This window comes from Nycticebus coucang, chromosome 5, assembly GCF_027406575.1.
Source record: "Nycticebus coucang isolate mNycCou1 chromosome 5, mNycCou1.pri, whole genome shotgun sequence".
Taxonomy (NCBI): Eukaryota; Metazoa; Chordata; class Mammalia; order Primates; family Lorisidae; genus Nycticebus; species Nycticebus coucang.
The window spans coordinates 126,449,929-126,471,851 of NC_069784.1; the positions used below are offsets into that span (position 1 = coordinate 126,449,929).

At 42.5% G+C, this 21,923-nt stretch overlaps 1 protein-coding gene and 1 non-coding gene across 3 annotated transcripts in view; both read left to right on the top strand.

Moving 5' to 3' along the window:
• Positions 1-14,843, top strand: part of PLEKHG1 (pleckstrin homology and RhoGEF domain containing G1) — a 246,192-nt gene extending 231,349 nt beyond the window's left edge. For both annotated transcript variants that reach the window (XM_053592226.1, XM_053592225.1), the window contains 2 exons: positions 5,746-7,384; positions 13,683-14,843. In XM_053592226.1, coding sequence (XP_053448201.1) covers positions 5,746-7,384; positions 13,683-14,743 — 2,700 coding nt within the window. In that variant the 3' untranslated portion in view covers positions 14,744-14,843. The remainder of the gene's footprint in view (positions 1-5,745; positions 7,385-13,682) is intronic.
• Positions 14,844-21,601: 6,758 nt separating this feature from the next.
• LOC128586900 (U6 spliceosomal RNA) lies at positions 21,602-21,708 on the top strand. The gene has a single exon (XR_008380358.1). It is a non-coding gene; the product is annotated as a U6 spliceosomal RNA (small nuclear RNA).
• The last annotated feature ends 215 nt before the right edge of the window (positions 21,709-21,923 follow it).

The window sequence follows — 21,923 nt, forward strand, 5'->3', positions numbered from 1 at the left end:
CAAAAGAAAAGATTCTGCAAGCTGCCAGGAGTAAGCGCCAGTTGACCTACAGGGGCAAATCCACCAGAGTGACCGCAGACTTCTCTAATGAAACTTTCCAAGCAAGAAGACAATGGTCATCTACCTTTAATCTACTTAAACAGAACAATTTCTAGCCCAGAATTCTGTACCCTGCTAAGCTAAGCTTAAAAATTGACGGAGAAATCAAATCATTTATGGATATACAAACATTGAGGAAATTCGCCACAACAAGACCAGCTCTACAGGAAATACTTCAACCTGTTCTGCACACTGACCACCACAATGGATCAGCAGCAAAGTAAGAACTCAGAAATTAAAGGACAGAACCTAACCTCCACACTGATGCAAAAGATAAAACTAAGCAATGGACTCTCACAAAATAAGACGAATAGAATACTACCACACTTATCAATTATCTCAATAAATGTTAATGGCTTGAATTCCCCACTGAAGAGACATAGATTGGTTGACTGGATTAAAAAACACAAGCCATCCATTTGCTGTCTGCAAGAAACACACCTGGCTTCAAAAGACAAATTAAAGCTCCAAGCCAAGGGTTGGAAGACAATTTTTCAGGCAAATGGAATCCAGAAGAAAAGAGGAGTTGCAATTTTATTTTCAGATACATGTGGATTTAAAGCAACTAAAGTCAAAAAAGACAAAGATGGTCACTTTATATTGGTCAAGGGAAAAATACAAGAAGACATTTCAATTCTAAATATCTATGCACCCAATTTAAATGCTCCCAGATTCTTGAAACAGACCTTACTCAGTCTGAGCAATATGATATCTGATAATACCATAATAACAGGGGACCTTAACACTCCTCTTACAGAGCTGGACAGATCCTCTAAACAGAAATTAAACAAGGATATAAGAGATTTAAATGAGACCCTAGAACAACTGTGCTTGATAGACGCATATAGAACACTCCATCCCGAAGATAAAGAATATACATTCTTCTCATCACCCCATGGAACATTCTCCAAAATTGATCATATCCTGGGACACAAAACAAATATCAACAGAATCAAAAGAATTGAAATTTTACCTTGTATCTTCTCAGACCATAAGGCACTAAAGGTGGAACTCAACTCTAACAAAAATGCTCGACCCCACCCAAAGGCATGGAAATTAAACAATCTTTTGTTGAATAACAGATGGGTGCAGGAAGAAATAAAACAGGAAATCACTAACTTCCTTGAGCATAACAACAATGAAGACACAAGCTACCAAAACCTGTGGGATACTGCAAAAGCAGTTTTGAGAGGAAAATTCATCGCTTTAGATGCCTACATTCGAAAAACAGAAAGAGAGCACATCAACAATCTCACAAGAGATCTTATGGAATTGGAAAAAGAAGAACAATCTAAGCCTAAACTCAGTAGAAGAAAAGAAATATCCAAAATCAAATCAGAGATCAATGAAATTGAAAACAAAAGAATCATTCAGAAAATTAATGAAACAAGGAGTTAGTTTTTTGAAAAAATAAATAAAATAGATAAACCATTGGCCAGACTAACGAGGAATAGAAAAGTAAAATCTCTAGTAACCTCAATCAGAAATGATAAAGGGGAAATAACAACTGATCCCACAGAGATACAAGAGATCATCTCTGAATACTACCAGAAACTCTATGCCCAGAAATTTGACAATGTGAAGGAAATGGATCAATATTTGGAATCACACCTTCTCCCTAGACTCAGCCAGGAAGAAATAGAGCTCCTGAACAGACCAATTTCAAGCACTGAGATCAAAGAAACAATCAAAAAGCTTCCAACCAAAAAATGCCCTGGTCCAGATGGCTTCACTCCAGAATTCTATCAAACCTTCAAGGAAGAGCTTATTCCTGTACTGCAGAAATTATTCCAAAAAATGGAGGAAGAAGGAATCTTCCCCAACACATTCTATGAAGCAAACATCACCCTGATACCAAAACCAGGAAAAGACACAAACAAAAAGGAGAATTTCAGACCAATCTCACTCATGAATATAGATGCAAAAATTCTCAACAAAATCCTAGCCAATAGATTACAGCTTATCATCAAAAAAGTCATTCATCATGATCAAGTAGGCTTCATCCCAGGGATGCAAGGCTGGTTTAACATACGCAAGTCTATAAACGTTATCCACCATATTAACAGAGGCAAAAATAAAGATCACATGATCCTCTCAATAGATGCAGAAAAAGCATTTGATAAAATCCAGCATCCTTTTCTAATTAGAACACTGAAGAGTATAGGCATAGGTGGCACATTTCTAAAACTGATTGAAGCTATCTATGACAAACCCACAGCCAATATTTTACTGAATGGAGTAAAACTGAAAGCTTTTCCTCTTAGAACTGGAACCAGACAAGGTTGTCCTCTGTCACCTTTACTATTCAACGTAGTGCTGGTAGTTCTAGCCAATACAATTAGGCAAGACAAGGAAATAAAGGGAATCCAAATGGGAGCAGAGGAGGTCAAACTCTCCCTCTTTGCTGATGACATGATCTTATACTTAGAGAACCCCAAAGACTCAACCACAAGACTCCTAGAAGTCATCAAAAAATACAGTAATGTTTCAGGATATAAAATCAATGTCCACAAGTCAGTAGCCTTTGTGTACACCAATAACAGTCAAGATGAGAAGCTAATTAAGGACACAACTCCCTCCACCACAGTTTCAAAGCAAACGAAATACCTAGGAGTATACCTAACAAAGGAGGTGAAGGACCTCTATAAAGAAAACTATGAACTCCTCAGAAAGGAAATAGCAGAGGATATTAACAAATGGAAGAACATACCATGCTCATGGATGGGAAGAATCAACATTGTTAAAATGTCTATACTTCCCAAAGCAATCTACCTATTCAATGCCATTCCTATCAAAATACCAACATCGTACTTTCAAGATTTGGAAAAAATGATTCTGCGTTTTGTATGGAACCGGAAAAAACCCGTATAGCTAAGGCAGTTCTCTGTAACAAAAATAAAGCTGGGGGCATCAGCATACCAGATTTTAGTCTGTACTACAAAGCCATAGTGGTCAAGACAGCATGGTACTGGCACAAAAACAGAGACATAGACACTTGGAATCGAATTGAAAACCAAGAAATGAAACTAACATTTTACAACCACCTAACCTTTGATAAACCAAACAAGAACATACCTTGGGGGAAAGACTCCCTATTCAATAAATGGTGTTGGGAGAACTGGATGTCTACATGTAAAAGACTGAAACTGAACCCACACCTTTCCCCACTCACAAAAATTGATTCAAGATGGATAAAGGACTTAAATTTAAGGCATGAAACAATAAAAATCCTCCAAGAAAGCATAGGAAAAACACTGGAAGATATTGGCCTGGGGAAAGACTTCATGAAGAAGACTGCCACGGCAATTGCAACAACAACAAAAATAAACAAATGGGACTTCACTAAACTGAAAAGCTTCTGTACAGCTAAAGAGACAATAACCAAAGCAAAGAGACAACCTACACAATGGGAAAGGATATTTGTATATTTTCGATCAGACAAAAGCTTGATAACTAGGATCTATAGAGAACTCAAATTAATCCACGTGAAAAAAGCCAACAATCCCATATATCAATGGGCAAGAGACGTGAATAGAACTTTCTCTAAAGACGACAGACAAATGGCTAACAAACACATGAAAAAATGTTCATCATCTCTATATATTAGAGAAATGCAAATCAAAACAACCCTGAGATGTCATCTAACCCCAGTGAGAATGGCCCACATCACAAAATCTCAAAACTGCAGATGCTGGCGTGGCTGTGGAGAGAAGGGAACACTTTTACACTGCTGGTGGGACTGCAAACTAGTACAACCTTTCTGGAAGGAAATATGGAGAAACCTCAAAGCACTCAAGCTAGACCTCCCATTTGATCCTGCAGTCCCATTACTGGGCATCTACCCAGAAGGAAAGAAATCCTTTTATCATAAGGACACTTGTACTAGACTGTTTATTGCAGCTCCATTTACAATCGCCAAAATGTGGAAACAGCCTAAATGCCCACCAACCCAGGAATGGATTAACAAGCTGTGGTATATGTATACCATGGAATACTATTCAGCCATTAAAAAAAATGGAGACTTTACATCCTTCGTATTAACCTGGATGGACGTGGAAGACATTATTCTTAGTAAAGCATCACAAGAATGGAGAAGCATGAATCCTATGTACTCAATTTTGATATGAGGACAATGACAATTATGGTTATGGGGGGGGAAACAGAGGGAAGGAGGGAGGGGGGGTGGGGCCTTGGTGTGTGTCACACTTTATGGGGGCAAGACATGATTGCAAGAGGGACTTTACCTAACAATTGCAATCAGTGTAACCTGGCTTATTGTACCCTCAATGAATCCCCAACAATAAAAAAAAAAAAAAAAAAAAAAAAAGGAAAATAAGTATCTGGTGTTAACTAGCTTGAACAGATCTTAACTCTTTCAACTCTCTGAAACTAATCCTTTTACAGTGTAGTATCAAAGGGTGATCAGCTCCTATCTGCACACTGAACTCCATCAAGGAGGGTTCTAAGCTATAAAAGACCCCTTTGTTTTCTTTGATTATAAATCATTATCATCACTCATATTTTACTTCCTAACAGGAAGCTAAATATTAGTTAATTAAATGTATTTTGAAAGAAAGTAAAAATATCATTAGCTCAACAGTGGATTAAATTACATTCCTATAACAAAGGTTCTTGGCCTAGAATCTAGGTAAACAAAGGTAATGCTGGCCAAGTTCAAGGTGGGTTTGCAGATTAAAGGGAAATCCTTGCAAGAGCTTCTGGATACCAAAACACTCCTAAGAGTCCTCCAGGTACAGTGGCTCACGCCTGTCATCCCAGGACTCAGGGAGGCTAAGGCAGGTGTATTGTTTGAGCTCAGGAGTTTGAGACCAGCCTGCAAGCATGAGCCCCCATCTCTACTAAAAATACAAAAATTAGCAGCGCACAGATACTCAGGAGGCTGAAGCAGGAGATTCACTTGAGCCCAGGAGTTTGAAGTTGCTGTGAGCTATAACACCACACCACGCTACCTAGGGTGACAGAGTGAAACTCTGTCTCAAAAAAAAAAAAAAAAAAAAAAAAAAAGACTCCTAAGAATCAAACCCTGAGTCTAAGACTCCTTAGAAAGTCTCAAATATAAATCAGATATCATACAGAAAATATACATATTTATTGTATAAAGGAATATATATATTCATATATACATCTGCATGTTTATATTCATTTATATGCAATGAATATTTGCCAATTGAGGATCACATTTATTTGAAATATCTGAGTTTTCTGTATTTAGCTGATATCCTGCTTTGGGTGGGGGCAAGGGTTTGGGGGTCAGACCTTAGGTTTGGGACCTAGCCTTGTTAGTAAGTAAAGCAACTTACTGAATCTTTAACAGCCTAGATGTCCTTACTGTGAAACTAGTAAAATCGTATCTAATTCATAGTGATTGTGAATATTAAGTTTACAGAATATCTATACACTGCCCAGCCTAATTTCTAAGTAAAAATTAATTCCTGACCTTTCTGCCCCTTCTGCAAAATTTGAAGTGCTTTTCAACTCAATTAAAACCAACGCTTTCTCCTGATCCTGTTCTTTAAGGATATCACAGTCAGTGGCAGAGATGCTGTGTGAACACATTGAGAAATTCCTAAGTGACATTCTCTTCTTATGGTCCTGTGATTCAGTTGCTGTTTCTGTCTTCCTCAGGTTTCTAGAGAGGAAGGATCTCCCCAGCTGACTTCAGCACGGCCATCTCCTACCCAGAGGAACAGTCAGCCGAGCAGCTCTGCCGTGATCGGTGTGTTTCGAGGGAGTGGAACCGCCAGAAACATCTGGACAGATCATCAGGTCAGGCAAGCCTTGTTTCCTGGCCGCCGACCCCCACAGGAGGACGAGGATGATGAAGATGATTATCAGATGCTCGTGCCGTCCTTCTCCTCCTCAGATTTGAACTCTGCCAGGCTGCGTGAAGAAAGCACGTCCAGCCGTCCTTGCAGCTGGCATATGGGACAGATGGAGTCCATGGAGATGCCCAGCTCTGGTCACAGGATTGTCAGGCGGGCCAGCAGTGCTGGTGAGAGCAATACATACCCTCCTGAAGTCAGAATTAGGGACAGCGATGGCTCTCAGTACAGCCCCCAGAGGGAGCTGCAGAACGGCCCCAAGATGGAAGGACAGGAGGGGATGACGCCCTTTGGGTCATCCACAGAGTTAACTGTTGATGACATAGAGCATGTCTATGATAACATAAGTTATGAGGACTTAAAACTAATGGTGGCTAAACGAGAAGAAGCTGAATCCACGCCCCCCAGATCAGCTAGGGACTCCATTCGCCCCAAGAGCACTCCAGAGCTAGCCTTCTCAAAGAGGCAAGCTGGCCACCCTAAGAGCTTTCTTCTCGCCCAGAAAGACGGAGCTCTCATGGGTCGGGAGGCGTCCAGCCAAAGCACACACGAACTCCAGGTGGTTGAGGAAAACATCTATGACACTATAGGGCTCCCAGAGCCACCACCACTGGATTTCCAGTGCGGCAGCCTAAAGCGTCCAAAGAGGAGCACCTTTCTGGGTCTGGAAACTGACTTTGTGTGCTGTGACAGTCTGAGGCCCTTTGTTTCCCAGGACAGCCTCCAGTTCAGCGAGGAGCCGCCTTCCCGGAGGGGTGCCTCTGATAAGGATTATTTGAGCCTACTGCACACCTCCAGCTGCGACTTGTCTCCTGCTGATAAGCCTGTATCTGATAAACTGTCTGAGGAAGTAGATGAAATCTGGAATGACCTGGAAAATTACATCAAGAAAAATGAAGACAAGGCTCGAGACCGTCTCCTCGCCGCATTTCCTGTAAGCAAAGATGATGTGCAAGGTGGGCTGCACGCTGAGAGCTCCCTGGAGCTGGGCCGGCACACGGCTCACTCCACATCTGCACTGTCACTGCCCGAAAGCCAGGTTTTCCCCACACCAGGGAAAAGCAGGGTCGTCAGAGCAAGCCGGGTCAACTACCCATTCGAAGAAGACCTGATTTCTAGAGAAGGCTCCTTTGTGAGTCTTAACCGGCTCTCTGTGGCCAGTGAGATGCCTCCTGTGGACAGTCCCTACGACTTGGCCGACAGCAGTCTGTCCCAAACAGACCCAGAAAACCCTGACCTGGCAATGGAGGCTGCAGATAAGACAAAAAGCAGGGTTTTCATGATGGCTCGGCAGTACAGCCAGAAGATCAAGAAGGCAAATCAGCTTTTAAAAGTGAAAAGTCCCGAGTTGGAACAGCCACCGGCCAGCCAGCATCCTAAGTCCGCGCCCAGAGATCTGGCAGCTATCTTAGAAGAGAAGAGGCAAGGAGGGCCCGCCATTGGTATGTTCACCTGCTTTCTTCCTTCTCAAAAGTAAGGTGTAAGATGTGAGAGCAGTTTTCAGATTCTAAATGTCTTTCACATGGACACACGTGTAAGGACACTGACCTTCAAGCTTTATTATCTCAAAGTAAGACTGCAGATAAAGCCATTACTTTTCTCACTTCACGCCTACTGAACTGCAGCACGATCTGTCCTCAGAGTGTTTTGTCGTGCATGTAACATTGTCATTACAGAACTGGTATTTTAAGAAAGTTTTCTCTAAGGTAACCTCAAGTATGAAAAGAAGCAATCAGGGCGGCGCCTGTGGCTCAGTGAGTAGGGCGCCAGCCCCATATGCCGAGGGTGGCGGGTTCAAACCCAGCCCCGGCCAAATTGCAACAAAAAAATAGCCGGGCATTGTGGCAGGCGCCTGTAGTCCCAGCTGCTCGGGAGGCTGAGGCAAGAGAATCGCGTAAGCCCAAGAGTTAGAGGTTGCTGTGAGCTGTGTGATGCCACGGCACTCTACCCGAGGGCGGTATGTGAGACTCTGTCGCTACAAAAAAAAAAGAAAAGAAGCAATCAGTTTGAACTTGTGATATCTCTACCTTTCCCCTGTGTATCAATAATTTGTTAGGAGGAGCAGCAGACTTTGTCACCTTGTAAGGTTCGGAAGCATGTAGAATGTTGCCCCTTGCTTCAGAATCCCAGCAAAAATGTCTGCCTCTGCTAACAAAGACCAAAAAACAAACAAAAAAAACCTACACACACAGTTGTCTTTGCGTGTTTCTTAGTTGTTCACACTACAGTTGTTTTCTCACATGTTTTCAGTTACCATTCAATTTTTTAAAATACTGCTATAATGAACGCCATCTCTTTGGGTGTTTTCATATATGCTTCCAAGAAGTTTAATTATTCTGTCAGGCCCCCTTCATGTGGGGCATAGCTAACCCAGGATCTTAGGTGTGAAATTGGTAAGATTTAAGGCTACAGGGATGCGATGTTCGTGGTTGGACTTTTTTGAAGGCTAAAACTTAATACCGATCTGGGAGAGTGTAGGTGTGAATAAACTACATGGTTCTCGTTGAAAGTAAAACCTGAGGGTAGAGGTTCTCATCTGAGGAGCTTGCCTCTCTAGACCCAGAAAGATTTGCAGGGGGTGAGTCTGGGAATCTGCATTTTTAAAACAGTGTGGCCTTTCCATCATATTTTAAGAATTTCTGCCCCAGCTTTTCTGACAAAGGACCACCTGAGTGTCAAATGAGGGGAGCCAATTCTCCAGTGAAGTTAAACTGAATGAGTCTGTCTGAGGTTAGGTTCAGATAATCAGTTTCAACAGGACATACACATTGGGACAGGCAGATGCCACTAACCCCCTTTCTTTGGAATTGACTTATTTAACTCCAGAGACTAGGAAGGAGTATAGAAAGCCTAATGAATCATAAGGTACATGATAATTTTGAGTGTATTTAAGAATTGTTTAAAGCTTTAATCTTTAATAAAATCTCTTAATAGATAGGAAGATAAAGCCCTGGAATTGATGCTTCAAGGATTTGACTGAGTTTTTCCTTATCTTCTTTTTAGAGATAAAGGTTAATAGTAATTTTTGTATGCATGTGAGAGAGGCTTCTCTCCTTGCAAAAACATGTGCTGCAAGTAATTCATGTCGCTTTTCAATGCTAGTGTTGCTAAGAGGTGTAAGTGACTGGGTTCCAGCTGCAGAGGACTATTTGGGTGCAGAGGGCGCAGATGGTCTTGGAAAGAGTTGTATATTGGCAATTGAGATCAATGACTGTGAGCTGGAGCTTCCCGGAGTGTGAGAAGATAGAATACAAAGGTTTGCGATGACGGTGGCTATGGCTGCAGTGAGAGGTGTGAGTCTTTCCGCAGCACCTAAATAAACAACAGTAATCACCTGGGCCAGCGTGTTCTGAATACAGATCACTGGGTAAAGTGCAAACTCTAATCTTGACAGCAACTGGCCTTTCAATCCTGAATCCTGTCTTTTGTACCCTGCTTTACGTGTTAAGTGGTTTCTCTGCGGGGTTTCTGTTGCTGCTTCTCTCTTTTGGTTTGTCCTTTTCCTTTTACCGGCTGGGGTCATCTTGGGATCCCCAGGATCTTGTCTCAGCTTTGCATCTGGGTCCTTTCTGGACATGGTGGGCTACTCTCAACGTTCTCCCCAACAAAGAGGAGGAGGTCTCTCCAGAGTCATCTTCTGAGAGTGCGGGGGCACGTCCGTGGGGCCTGCCATCTCTCGGGACCACTTTCATCCAAGTGATCGAGACCACTTCCTGTGCCCATGAGGCTTTCAATCAGTTGACATGATGACTCCTTTTCTCTTTCTTTATCTGGGCACAGGACGTCGTCATCGAATGGACCGATTCTCCAGACTTCTTCGTATGGGCCTTGCCACTTTGCCAGGAGCTTGCTCTCGGTGTTGTGCGGAAGGAGGAGCACCCTATCCACCTGCTGAAACTCTCGAGCATCTTTATTGAACTGTCTAGCCGGGGTCTACAGGCCCTGGGTCAGATTTCTGCCTGTAAATGACTCCATCAGGTCTAGTTGCTCCCACATTGTGTAGACACTGCCGTCTTGTTCTGCCACACCTCTCTTCTGATAGTCTTTGAGACCAAGGAAGCATTTGGGGTTCCCATTTTTGGTGGTGATTCACATGGAAGGAAACTTCACATGGGCTGGAGGAATTTTCCTCCTTGTGTGAAGCAGGGAAGGCACAATTTTATGCTTCTGTCTGTATCAGACAACATTAGAAACATTGATTTTAATCCTGTGTCTTGAAAACAGCATGTGCAATATTTACCTTGGCAAGGATCAGTTCAAATTTTTAACTGGAATCATAAAGACTCCAACTTTCAAACCTTCAAAAAAATAAGGGAAATAAATCTCTGAGATTGCCATGTAATGATAATGTATATGTTCCATGAAGACTGTTAACACTGGAACTAAGGTTATGGGGGAACCTTGATCCAGCTGACCAGTAGTGGGCATTCTACACTAGAGGTGACTTCTTGGGCTGGCTATTCCCATTACATCTGGCTATTGAGTCTATTTAATCACAGCTGGTGCTCTGGCAACTTGTCTCTTGTTCACATTGGCATCATACAAGTTATATAGATTCTTAGAAAGTTAAGTTAAAAATTTAGATAAGCTTAAAAACTTAGATAAGCATAGTATATTGTCCAGTGAGAGTCTTTGTAATCAAAATTGATTGAATGGTCTGTCCTGTTATCCTAAGAAACTATGCCCATTAGAAGTTATCTTCAGAACATATTTTAATTCAAGGCTGCCTTCCTGCTTCCCTTTTCCTGCTGAGTCGATTTCCAGGCTGCTTTTCCACTCTCAGTGGTGTGATGCCAGGAAAAGCACATCATCTTTTTTTCTTCTTCTTTTTTGAGACAAAGTCTCACTATGTCACCCCTAATAGAGTGCCATGGCGTCACAGTTCACAGCAACCTCAGACCCTTAGAGTCGAGTGATCCTCTTGCCTCAGCCTTCCAGGTAGCTGGGCCTACAGGTGCTCATCACAACGCAGCCTCCCAGGTAGCTGGGCCTACAGGTGCTCATCACAACGCAGCCTCCCAGGTAGCTGGGCCTACAGGTGCTCGCCCAGCTGTTTTTAGAGACAGGATCTCGCTCTAGCACAGGCTGGTCTCAAACTCATGAGCTCCAGTGATATGCCCACCTTGGCCTTCCAGAATGCTGGGATTACAGATGTGAGCCACTGTGCCCAGCCAGCACATCCATTTTTACACTATGCTTAAAGTGAAAGGGAGTGGAAAACATAGTAATGAAGTTATTATTGACAACATTTCTGTTTAGAACGAGGTTTTCAGGCCAGGCGCGGTAACTCACACCTGTAATCCTAGCACTCTGGGAGGCCAAGGCAGGTGGATTGCCTGAGCTCAGGAGTTCGAGACCAGCCTGAGCAAAAGCAAGACCCTGTGTCTACTAAAAATGGAAAAACTGGCTGGGCGAGGTGGCTCAGATCTATAATCCTAGCACTCTGAGAGGCCGAAGCAGGTGGATTACCTGAGCTCACAGGTTCGAGACCAGCCTGAGCCAGAGTGAGACCTACGCTCTAAAAATAGCCAGGCGTTGTGGTGGGTGCCTCTAGTCCCAGCTATTCAGAAGGCTGAGGCAAGACACTTGCTTGAACCCAAGAGTTCGAGGTTGCTGTGAGCTATGATGCCACATCACTCTATGGAGGGCAACAAAAATGAGACTCTATCTAAAAAAAAAAAAAAAAGACCATAGGGTTGGATTTTATTGCTAGAATATGTCAATGGAATTTTTAATTAGTTTTGCTGAATTTCCCTAAATTGTTGTCATCTTGGAATTTTGTGAAAGTTCAGAACCTTTGCGATTCAGCTGTGGGTTGAGTCTCGGGGCTAATGGTGGGAGAATGGCTTGGGTGGACCATCTGACTTTCAGGTGGGACCGCTAACCCATGACGATGTTAAAGGTCTTGCTGCCTTTCAGTCTCATAGTTAGAAACATTTGTAGGCTTTGGGATGGCTACATGGGTACATTGGTGTCCGGGCAGACTTTTACACTCTTTCTCTTAAGGTGTTGAATCTTCATTGGTATTAAAAGTCTCTATTATACCCTTTAAGGAATAATTTCTCAAGTTTTTGTTACTAGAAATTTCAAAATTAATAATCTCTGACCTTCCAAGGAATTTAGAGTTGAAAACCCCAAAGATCTGAATAGAGGCTCTGTGGTGAGAAGTAAGACTATTTACCTTGATTGCAGAGAATTAGGAGTGAAGGGAATGAGGGGGTTGCAATTAAAAGGCACATAAGTTGTTTTCTCTCCTCATAGGAAATAGACTCAAAAGAAATAGGAGAAATTTGACGAGGCACAGTGGCTCACACCCGTAATCCTGGCACTTTGTGAGGCTGAGATGGATGGATTGCTTGAGTTCAGGAGTTGGCGACCTGAAGCAAGAACAAAACTCTGTCTCTACTAAAAACAGAAAAACTAGCTGGGCGTGGTGGTGCCTGGAGTCCCAGCTTCTCGGGAGGCTGAGGCTAGAGGATTGCTGGAACCCAGGAGTTTGAGGTTGCTGTCAGCTATGATACTATGGCACTCTACCCAGGGCAACAGAGTGAGACCCCATCTAAAAAGAAAAGAAATAGGAGAAACTCAACTAAATGAGTATTATTAGTTTAAATTCAAGGATTAATTACTAATAATAGATCACTAAAAATATAAATAGTTTAAAGAAAAAGAAATAATATCACCTGCTGGTTGCCATACATAGGATAGATTTCTTTTGTAGAGTGTATGTCAGTGTGGTCCGAGTCAGTCATGGGACACCTGGACTTCTCTGATTCTAAGGTGGTCGTGTGGGTACCTGGATTGGAGAGAGGGGACAGCTCTTGAAATTGACATCTCTGGGCTCCCACTCTTAAATCATTGTTGGCCCAAGAGAATTCTCATTGGATATCGTGATCCAGCTAATGTCTGTAAAAAATATCTGTGCTCTGAAGTGGGGCCAAGAAGAAAGTGACCTCCAAGCTTAATTTTAAGTGGCAAAAAAGCTTTTGTGGAAGTAACTGTCAGGTCCTTCTTGAAACACACTAGAGAGCATTATGTTACTGAGTACGCATGGATGCTTCGTTCTTAATGGCTTGGCAGCATTGCTCAGCGTCCTGAGGATGAGAAAGGGGAAGTGAGTTAATACATGTGGTTTGGTAGTACAGGAGGAATGATCTCCCCTTGACCTTGGTGCTCCAGACAGTGACAGTGATTGGCTGCCTGGAAACAGGATGTGCAGGAACAACAGCCAGGAGCAGACTCCCTAGGAGTAGTGGTCTGACAGCAAGGAGCATGGCGGGAAGCCAGGTAGCAATCGCCCCAGGAATTGTGGCCATGATGCTTGTAATGACTGCTCAAGTTATTTCTCATTGACCAAGGATTCAGGCTGACTTTCTTATTTTTATGGTGTCTTTTTTTTTATTTTTTGCACTGACACTGTTACATGCTTATAAAGATCACTAGATATTTTCATTACATGCAGTGAACACCTGCAGACCTGTTGTTAAGATAAAGTATTACAGAAGTAGATCAAATTTAATGAGCTTTTGGGGTGGCACTTATATTAGCACTTTATATTAAACCGTGGATTATTTTAGCTTGTCTTGTTTAGCATTCAATGATTATTCATCCTCATATGTCAGAAGTCTTATCAAGTGTTAAAATGTTTGTAATATGTTGGTTAGAATGTTATCGTCCTGTTTTTGATGTATGTATACAGGATAATCTCGTGTATTTATGATTTTTATATTTGCCTTCCAGGTGCCAGGATTGCTGAATATTCCCAACTGTATGACCAGATTGTATTCAGAGAGACTCCCCTTAAAATTCAGAAGGATGACTGGGACAGCCCTCGAGATTCCTCCCTCCTCAGGTCCTCATCACCTTCCCAGGCCCAACAGCGTAGCAAGGATTGGTTCCTGCATTCAACCTATAGTAATGGAGAGTTAGCAGATTTCTGTCCCCAGCCAGAGCAAGACTTGAGGTCAAGATATCCCACTTTAGAGATCAGTACAAAAAGTCCTCCCAGACAGTTGTCTGCAGCTTGCTCTGTGCCTTCCCTGCAAACCTCCGACCCTCTGCCGGGCTCTGTGCAGCGGTACAGTGTCATAGTCAGTCAACCCAACAAGGAGAACTTGTGTCAGGGCCATCTTTACAACTCCATGGGTCGGAAAGGAATCAGTGCTAAATATCAGCCCTATAACAGGTCCCAGTCGTCTTCCTCAATCTTGATAAACAAGTCCATGGACTCCATCAACTACCCTAGTGACCTGGAAAAGCAGCAGCTGCTGTCTCTGCAGCGAAATTCAAGGTGTGAGAGTCACCAGAACTTGCTGCCGGGTCCTGCTGACTCACGTCAACAGGGCGCTGACAAGCTCTCAGATCTCACGCTCCAAGACTCACAGAAAGTTCTGGTGGTAAATAGAAGTTTGTCCTTAAATGCCCAAATAGCCACACAGAACTATTTTTCCAATTTCAAAGAGGCTGAAGGAGAGGAAGATGACTATGTGGAAATAAAGTCGGAAGACGATGAGTCAGAGCTGGAGCTGTCTCAGAACCGCAGAAGGAAGTCTGACTTGAAGATGACGTGCGCTGGCTTTTCGGATAACAGCAACAGCAACACGTCTTACCCCACCAACAGTCCGTGCACCACAAAAAAGCCAATAAACAGCAAACTGGAGCTCTCCCCGTATCTGACATCGTGCAATGATTCTGACAAATTGAGTGACTATCTTTGGAGGGGACCATCTCCCAACCAACAAAATATTGTACAGTCTCTAAGGGAAAAATTTCAGTGTCTCAGTTCCAGCAGCTTTGCTTAAGGTTTTAGTAAGAGCTGCCTGAATTAACTACTTCTTCCTAAAGAACATTGCAGATACTGATGAGGTGTTTTGTATCTACCAGATTAAACCCATTTTGTAATAACTCGAGGTGTAAAATGTACTTTCTTCGACAGCACAACGTTTTGAAAGGGCTGATACAGCTGGGATTGAACTGTAGCACACGTCCGCCTTTCTGATTATTTTCTGATGCTGATTGTCTTCAAGTTTCCTGTAAATCAATCTTACTTGAAAATGTTTAGGCTTTTTTTTTAATGTGATGTCCATGATGGATTTTTTCTCATACCCTACAGGAGTGCTTATACTAAAAGAAATGCAGTGACCTCGTATTATCCAGAAGCCCCCACTGGTTTTATCCTGGGACTCCAAGGCAGCAAGGAAACTTTTTCACCTGTTTAGAAAGGAAAGCAGTTGAAATAATTTTTGTTACATTTGAGGCCAGGCCTTCGAATAACTTAAGTCAGAGATCTCTAATGGAAGCTTCGCCTATGGTGCCCCCCTGAGAGTGTCCATACCACTATTCCCACATCATTTCATTCTCAGGCAGAAATTGTGTGACTTCTGAAAATTATAGTGTAGCAGGACCAATTTGCAGTATTTTTTTTAAACAAAAACCTTTACCTGTCTTCCTGGACATGGTCTGGAGAATACACTTCTCATCACGTTTGTTATATAATTCCTAGGGTGAAACGAATGACTTCCTTAATGGCTTAAAGAAAACCAAGGTCAATAAAATGCAAATTAACTCATAGAAAAGATAAAATGAGTTCTGGGAACACGTCTCTTCATATTCCAGTTGAAAGGAGGGACGGGGAGACAAGAAATAAAACCAAAGCCTCATAGCACTGTGTGTTCCTGCCTCTCATCAACCCAAAATGGACCATAAGCTAAAATAAGACACAGCACTTTAAGTGACCCTTTCCAGAGCAGGTTTTCACACGCACCTCCATGAGTTTTGGACTTTACCAAATGGCCACTTGATCCTAGCTCTGAGGCATCATTGGCTGCAGAAGGGGCAAGAATTTATTTTCTAAACTATGTAACATGGGAGACTTTTTTTGATGGTTTTGAGGCATATACAAGAACAGAATCTTTGGTTACTAGGTTCTGACTAATATCCTTAATGTTATAATCTTTATCCAGTATTTCATTGTAATAACTATATCCAAACCCTCATGAAAGGAGATAAAACCAAGACCTTGAGTAAAAAGCAAAATCAAAAAAGCAGAAGAGAAAAATGAAGGCAGGTGTATTGCTACCTTATAAAAAATTCTATTAAGACCACGGTTAACACAGCAGGAGTGTTTTCTCCAGTAGTGGCCTTTGTTTTCATTTAGTAGTTGTATATTCTGTGGCCCTTCCCTGTTCTATTGGTTTCCATTTTAAAAGGTATTATGTGTAGGGAAAGGGGTCAGGGTTTCTCATTTAAAGGTAAGCAATAATATTGAATAATTGTGTCATAATTCTTTTCCTCGTTTTAAGTCCTTTGCCATTTGACTGTAAAACATAAAATGTGATGTTCTTATCTTACAAATAGGTACTTAATACATTTGTTCTTAAAGTTAAAAAAACCCAAGTGTATTGTTTCTCCACGCCATTCTTATAGCTTATAAAACAAAGTCGGGGTTGAATAACATGGTTCGGAACATTTCTTCTTTGTTTGCCTTCATTGGAAGATAAAGACAAATCAGAAAAGATCAGCATTATAAGAAAGTATGTTTTTAGACTTGCTGGAGGTGTGTTTAAGTGCATTTGTATTATCCATTAAAAAATGTTAACCTGAGTCTTGTCTCAGGAATGCAGTTTCCCAATTTTGCTTCTAAGTTGGTGTAACCCAAATTCCAATAACCCATAACAGACACTGTTTCAGAAATTATTCTTCACACCAGTGTCTTGTACAACTTTGATGTCACCAACAGGAATAGACCCTCACTGCACAAAGGTAGATGTCTTACTGTATAAAATGTCTATGTTCTTAGGTTCTAGGGCAAATCTGTAGTTTTACAGATCACTTCTGTTGGCCAGGACAGATTTTGAGAGCTATGTATATATATAAAATGTTTTATCTTTCCTCCGTTATCAAATAATGGCTTTTGTTTAAAAATAGTTTCTTCTGGAGGTGGGGTGGGGATGTATATTAAGGGGAAGGAAAGTTATATGTACTAAAAAGTCTGTCAAGTTTATTCCTTTTAGTTTCCTGTACTGAATGTTCTTTTAAGTTCACTTTTCACCTATTTTATTCTTTGTGGGGGAAAAAAGTGCATCTAGGAAAACATAGTTCAAAGACTGTATATAAGATAATAAAGGTAATTCTCATTATTTAATAAAGTTTGTAAAGTACAAAGTAAATTATGGTGTGAAATAATGTTCTAGTACATCAATATTTTTCCAAACTACATTAAGCTATAATATTTTGCCTTAACATACCATATTTTATAGTAGCCCATGACTTCCATATCTTTGGGTTACTTTTGAAATTCTGAATTTAGTGTCTGGGATGGGTTTTTTTGAGTTGTTTGTTTGTGACAGAGTCTCAAGTTGTCGCCCTGGGAAGAGTGCTGTGGTGTCACAGCTCACAGCAACCTCAAACCCTTGGGCTCAAGTGATTTTCTTGCCTCGGCCTCCCAAGTAGCTGGGACTACAGGTGCCCGCCACAACACCCAGCTATTTTTTGTTGTTGCAGTTGTCATTGTTTTTTTAGCTGGACTGCACCAGGCTCAAACCCGCCAGCCTCAGTGTATGTGGTTGGTGCCCTACAGCTTTGGGCACTGCCCCCTGAGATAGTTTTTGTTTTCCTGATAGGCAATTAAATTAGATCAATTGCTAATTTTTTTTTCTTTTTTTTTTTTGCAAGACAGAGTCTCACTTTGTCATCCTTGGTAGAGTGCACCTCAAACTCTTGAGCTCAAGTGATCCTCTTGTCTCAGCCTCCCAAATAGTGGTACTTCAGGCACCCACCACAATGTCTGGCTATTTTTTTTTAGAGATAGGGTCTCTCTCTAGCTCAGGCTGATCTAGAACTCCTGAGAAATCCATCCACCTCCCAGAGTGCTAGGATTATAGGCGTGAGCCACTGTGCCTGGTCTACTAACTTACCTTTTTTTTTTTTTTTTTTTTTTTTTTTGTAGAGACAGAGTCTCATTGTACCACCCTCGGGTAGAGTGCCGTGGCGTCACACGGCTCACAGCAACCTCTAACTCTTGGGCTTCTGCGATTCTCTTGCCTCAGCCTCCCGAGCAGCTGGGACTACAGGCGCCCGCCACAACGCCCGGCTATTTTTTTGTTGCAGTTTGGCCGGGGCCGGGTTTGAACCCGCCACCCTCGGCATATGGGGCCGGCGCCCTACTCACTGAGCCACAGGCACCGCCCCTAACTTACCTTTTTAAAAATTTTGTAATAAGAATGTAACAGAAGAAATCCTTTTAACTATTTCATTACTGAGTTGAAAAATTAATGTAGAAGTTTCTTGACACAAATTAGTTTTTTTTTTTTATTTAACTTTATTCTGAATTTTCTTTGTTAGGCAAAAATTTTTACAGGGAACAAATGCATGATAATATAAATTGATCAGGGACATTTTCTAAAGCAATTCTCTTTCCAAGTATAAGCATAAAGCCTTACCTTATAATGAAAGTACAGGTTGCCTACCTTGCCTCACACAGAGGAAGTAGCCTTAAAATTTTTCTTTAGAATGTTTTAAAGTGAAGAGTGTCTATCTTCATATTGAGGAGCCCTAAGAACTGTTCTGCTATAAGGTTGAAAGTGGATGTGTTTGCAGTAAGTCTTAAGAGTTCAAGTTAGAGAAGCAGAAGACAGCAGAAAAACCTGTGTAAGTTGTATGCATAAGTTAAATCCTTAGGGGAAAGGAAAATCTTAAGGTTTGTGATACCTATATATACAGCTGTTGAACAAAATATTCATATTTAATAAAATTTGTCTTTTGGTGTGAAAAAAGTTTAAGATCTCAGCCGGGCACAGTGGCTCATGCCTGTAATCCTAGCACCCTGGGAGGCCAAGGCAGGTGGATAGCATGAACTCAGCATTTCGAGACCAGCCTGAGCAAGAGGGAGACCCCGTCTCTATTAAAAATAGAAGAACTAGGGCGGCGCCTGTGGCTCAGTCAGTAAGGCGCCGGCCCCATATACCGAGGGTGGCGGGTTCAAACCCGGCCCTGGCTGAATGCAACCAAAAAAAAAAAAAATAGCCGGGCGTTGTGGTGGGCACCTGTAGTCCCAGCTACTCGGGAGGCTGAGGCAAGAGAATCACTTAAGCCCAGCAGTTGGAGGTTGCTGTGAGCTGTGTGATGCCATGGCACTTTACCGAGGGCCATAAAGTGAGACTCTGTCTCTACAAAAAAAAAAAAAAATAGAAGAACTAGCCAGGCATTATGGTGGGTGCCCATAATCCCAGATAGTCAGGAGGCTGAGGCAAGAGGATTGCTCAAGCCCAAAAGTTTGAGGTTGCTTTGAGCTATGACACCATGGCACTCTACCTAAGGCAGTAGAGTGAGACTGTCTCAAAAAGAAAAAAAAAATCTATTTTGAAAGGCAAACGTTCGCAATACGTTAAGAGTTCTGACACCTGGGCGGCGCCTGTGGCTCAGTGAGCAGGGCGCCGGCCCCATATGCCGAGGGTGGCGGGTTCAAACCCAGCCCCAGCCAAACTGCAACAAAAAAATAGCCTGACGTTGTGGCGGGCGCCTGTAGTCCCAGCTACTCAGGAGGCTGAGGCAGGAGAATAGCCTAAGCCCAGGAGTTGGAGGTTGCTGTGAGCTGTGTGATGCCACAGCACTCTACCAAGGGCAATAAAGTGAAACTCTGTCTCTACAAAAAAATAAAAATAAAAAAAAAAAGAGTTCTGACACCTAATGCTATGTAACTTTCTATCTGGATAGTAGTAACTATGCTCAATTCTATCACTGGAAAAGTGATCACAATAAAAGAAACTGACTCAGCACCCATCACTCTGGGTAGGGTGCCGGCCACATACACTGGGTCTGGCGGGTTCGAACCCGGCCTGGGCCAGCTAAACAACGACAACTGCAACAAAAAATAGCCAGCGTTGTGGTGGGCCCTGTAGTCCCAGCTACTTGGGAGGCTGAGGCAAGATAATCACTTAAGCCCAAGAGTTGGAGATTGCTGTGAGCTGTGATGCCACAGCACTGTACCGAGGGCAACATAGTGAGACTCTGTCTCAAAAAATAAACCACTTCAACTTTTTAAAACTTTTTTTACCGATTTATATGCATCTATTATCTGTTGATATATCTCTTCAACTTAAACCTTGTCCTAGAGATAAGGTCTGGAGCTTTCTATTGTAAGGTTTTTCAGTGCTTTTTTCTGAATATATACATAAAGACAAGCATTCTCTCACATTTTTTCTTTAAAAGTAGTTGGTGGCTCACGCCTCTGATCCCAGCACTTGGGAGGCAAAGGCAGGTGGATAGCTTGAGCTCACGAGTTCAAGGCCTGAGCAAAAGCGAGACCCATCTCTACTAAAAATAGGAAAAACTGAGGCAAGAGGATCGCTTGAGCCCAAGAGTTGGAGATTGCTGTAAGCTATGATGCCATAGCACTCTACCCAGGAGGACAGCTAAAGACTCTGTCTCAAAAAAAAAAAAAAAATTCATCTATTGAGGCCAGGTTCAGTGGCTCACACCTGTAATCCCAGCTCTCTGGGAGGCTGAGGCGAGTGGCTTGCCTGAGCTAGAGCAAGACCCCACCTCTAAAAATAACCAAGCATTGTCGAAGGCACCTGTAATCCCAGCTACTCTGGAGGCTGGGTGGAGAGAATCACTTGAGCCCAGGAGTCTGAGGTTGTTGTGAGCTGTGATACCATGGCACCCTACAAGGAACAACAAAGTGAAATTCTGCCTCAAAAAATAAAAAAAATGTCTCGGCCTCTGTGGCTCAAGCGGCTAAGGTGCCAGCCACATACACCTGAACTGGCGGGTTCAAATCCAGCCCCGGCCCACCAAACGACAATGGTGGCTGCAACCAAAAAATAGCCTGGTGTTGTGGCGGGTGCCTGTAGTCCTAGCTACTTGGGGGGGTGGAAGCAGGAGCCTCACTCGAGCCCAGGAGTTGGAGGTTGCTATGAGCTGTGATGCCATGGCACTCTACCCAGGGCGACAGCTTGAGGCTCTGTCTCAAAAAATAAAAATAAAAAGTACTTTAGAACATGGAATTCCAAAGGTATTGTGGAATTCTGCTGTATTTAAACTTTAATAAATGCAAAATATGATTGTGCAGTCTATATTACTAAAATTTGGGATGTTTGGCTTATAGCATATTTGAAAGGTCACAGGAGATTTTAAAAAGTTCCTTTGGGGGAATGATATTCTAAAATGTACTATGTGCAACCACTGATTTGATCCTTTGAGGTGGAAATGTTTTACCAACTCTGCACAGTGCCAGGCAATCTGTAGGCGTCCAGTATGTGTTTAATAATTGAATAAAGAGATTTTGACGTTTGAGCCCAAAGCATGAGAAAAACACATGCAAATCAGAGGCACAGAGGAAGGAAATAGAACAACAGGAGCTGGGGGCGGCGCCTGTGGCTCAGTCGGTAGGGCGCCGGCCCCATATGCCGAGGGTGGCGGGTTCAAACCCGGCCTCGGCTGAACTGCAACCAAAAAATAGGCGGGCGTTGTGGCGGGCGCCTGTAGTCCCAGCTACTCGGGAGGCTGAGGCAAGAGAATCGCTTAAGCCCAGGAGTTGGAGGTTGCTGTGAGCTGTGTGAGGCCACGGCACTCTACAGAGGGCCGTAAAGTGAGACTCTGTCTCTAAAAAAAAAAAAAGAACAACAGGAGCTAAATTGCTTTTAAACATTCACAGGATCGTGCTGGCTTTGGCAGCACATGTACTGAAATTGGAACGATACAGAGAAGATTAGCACAGCCCCTGAGCAAGGATGACACGCAAATTCGTGAAGCTTTCCATATTTTTAAATCAAGTTTGATATGTTAAAAAAATTCCCAGTATTCTCAGAAATCCACTGTCATCTGACTCTTCTTTGTCCCAAGTATTGGGGGAGGGTACAACTGGCTTTAATTACATACATCAATTTTGTAATGCTGAATCAGGGTGGTAAGTGTACCCATCACTCAGAGTTCCTGCATCCAGGAGCTGTTCCTCAGGTTTTCCCCCAGCCCATCCTCCCG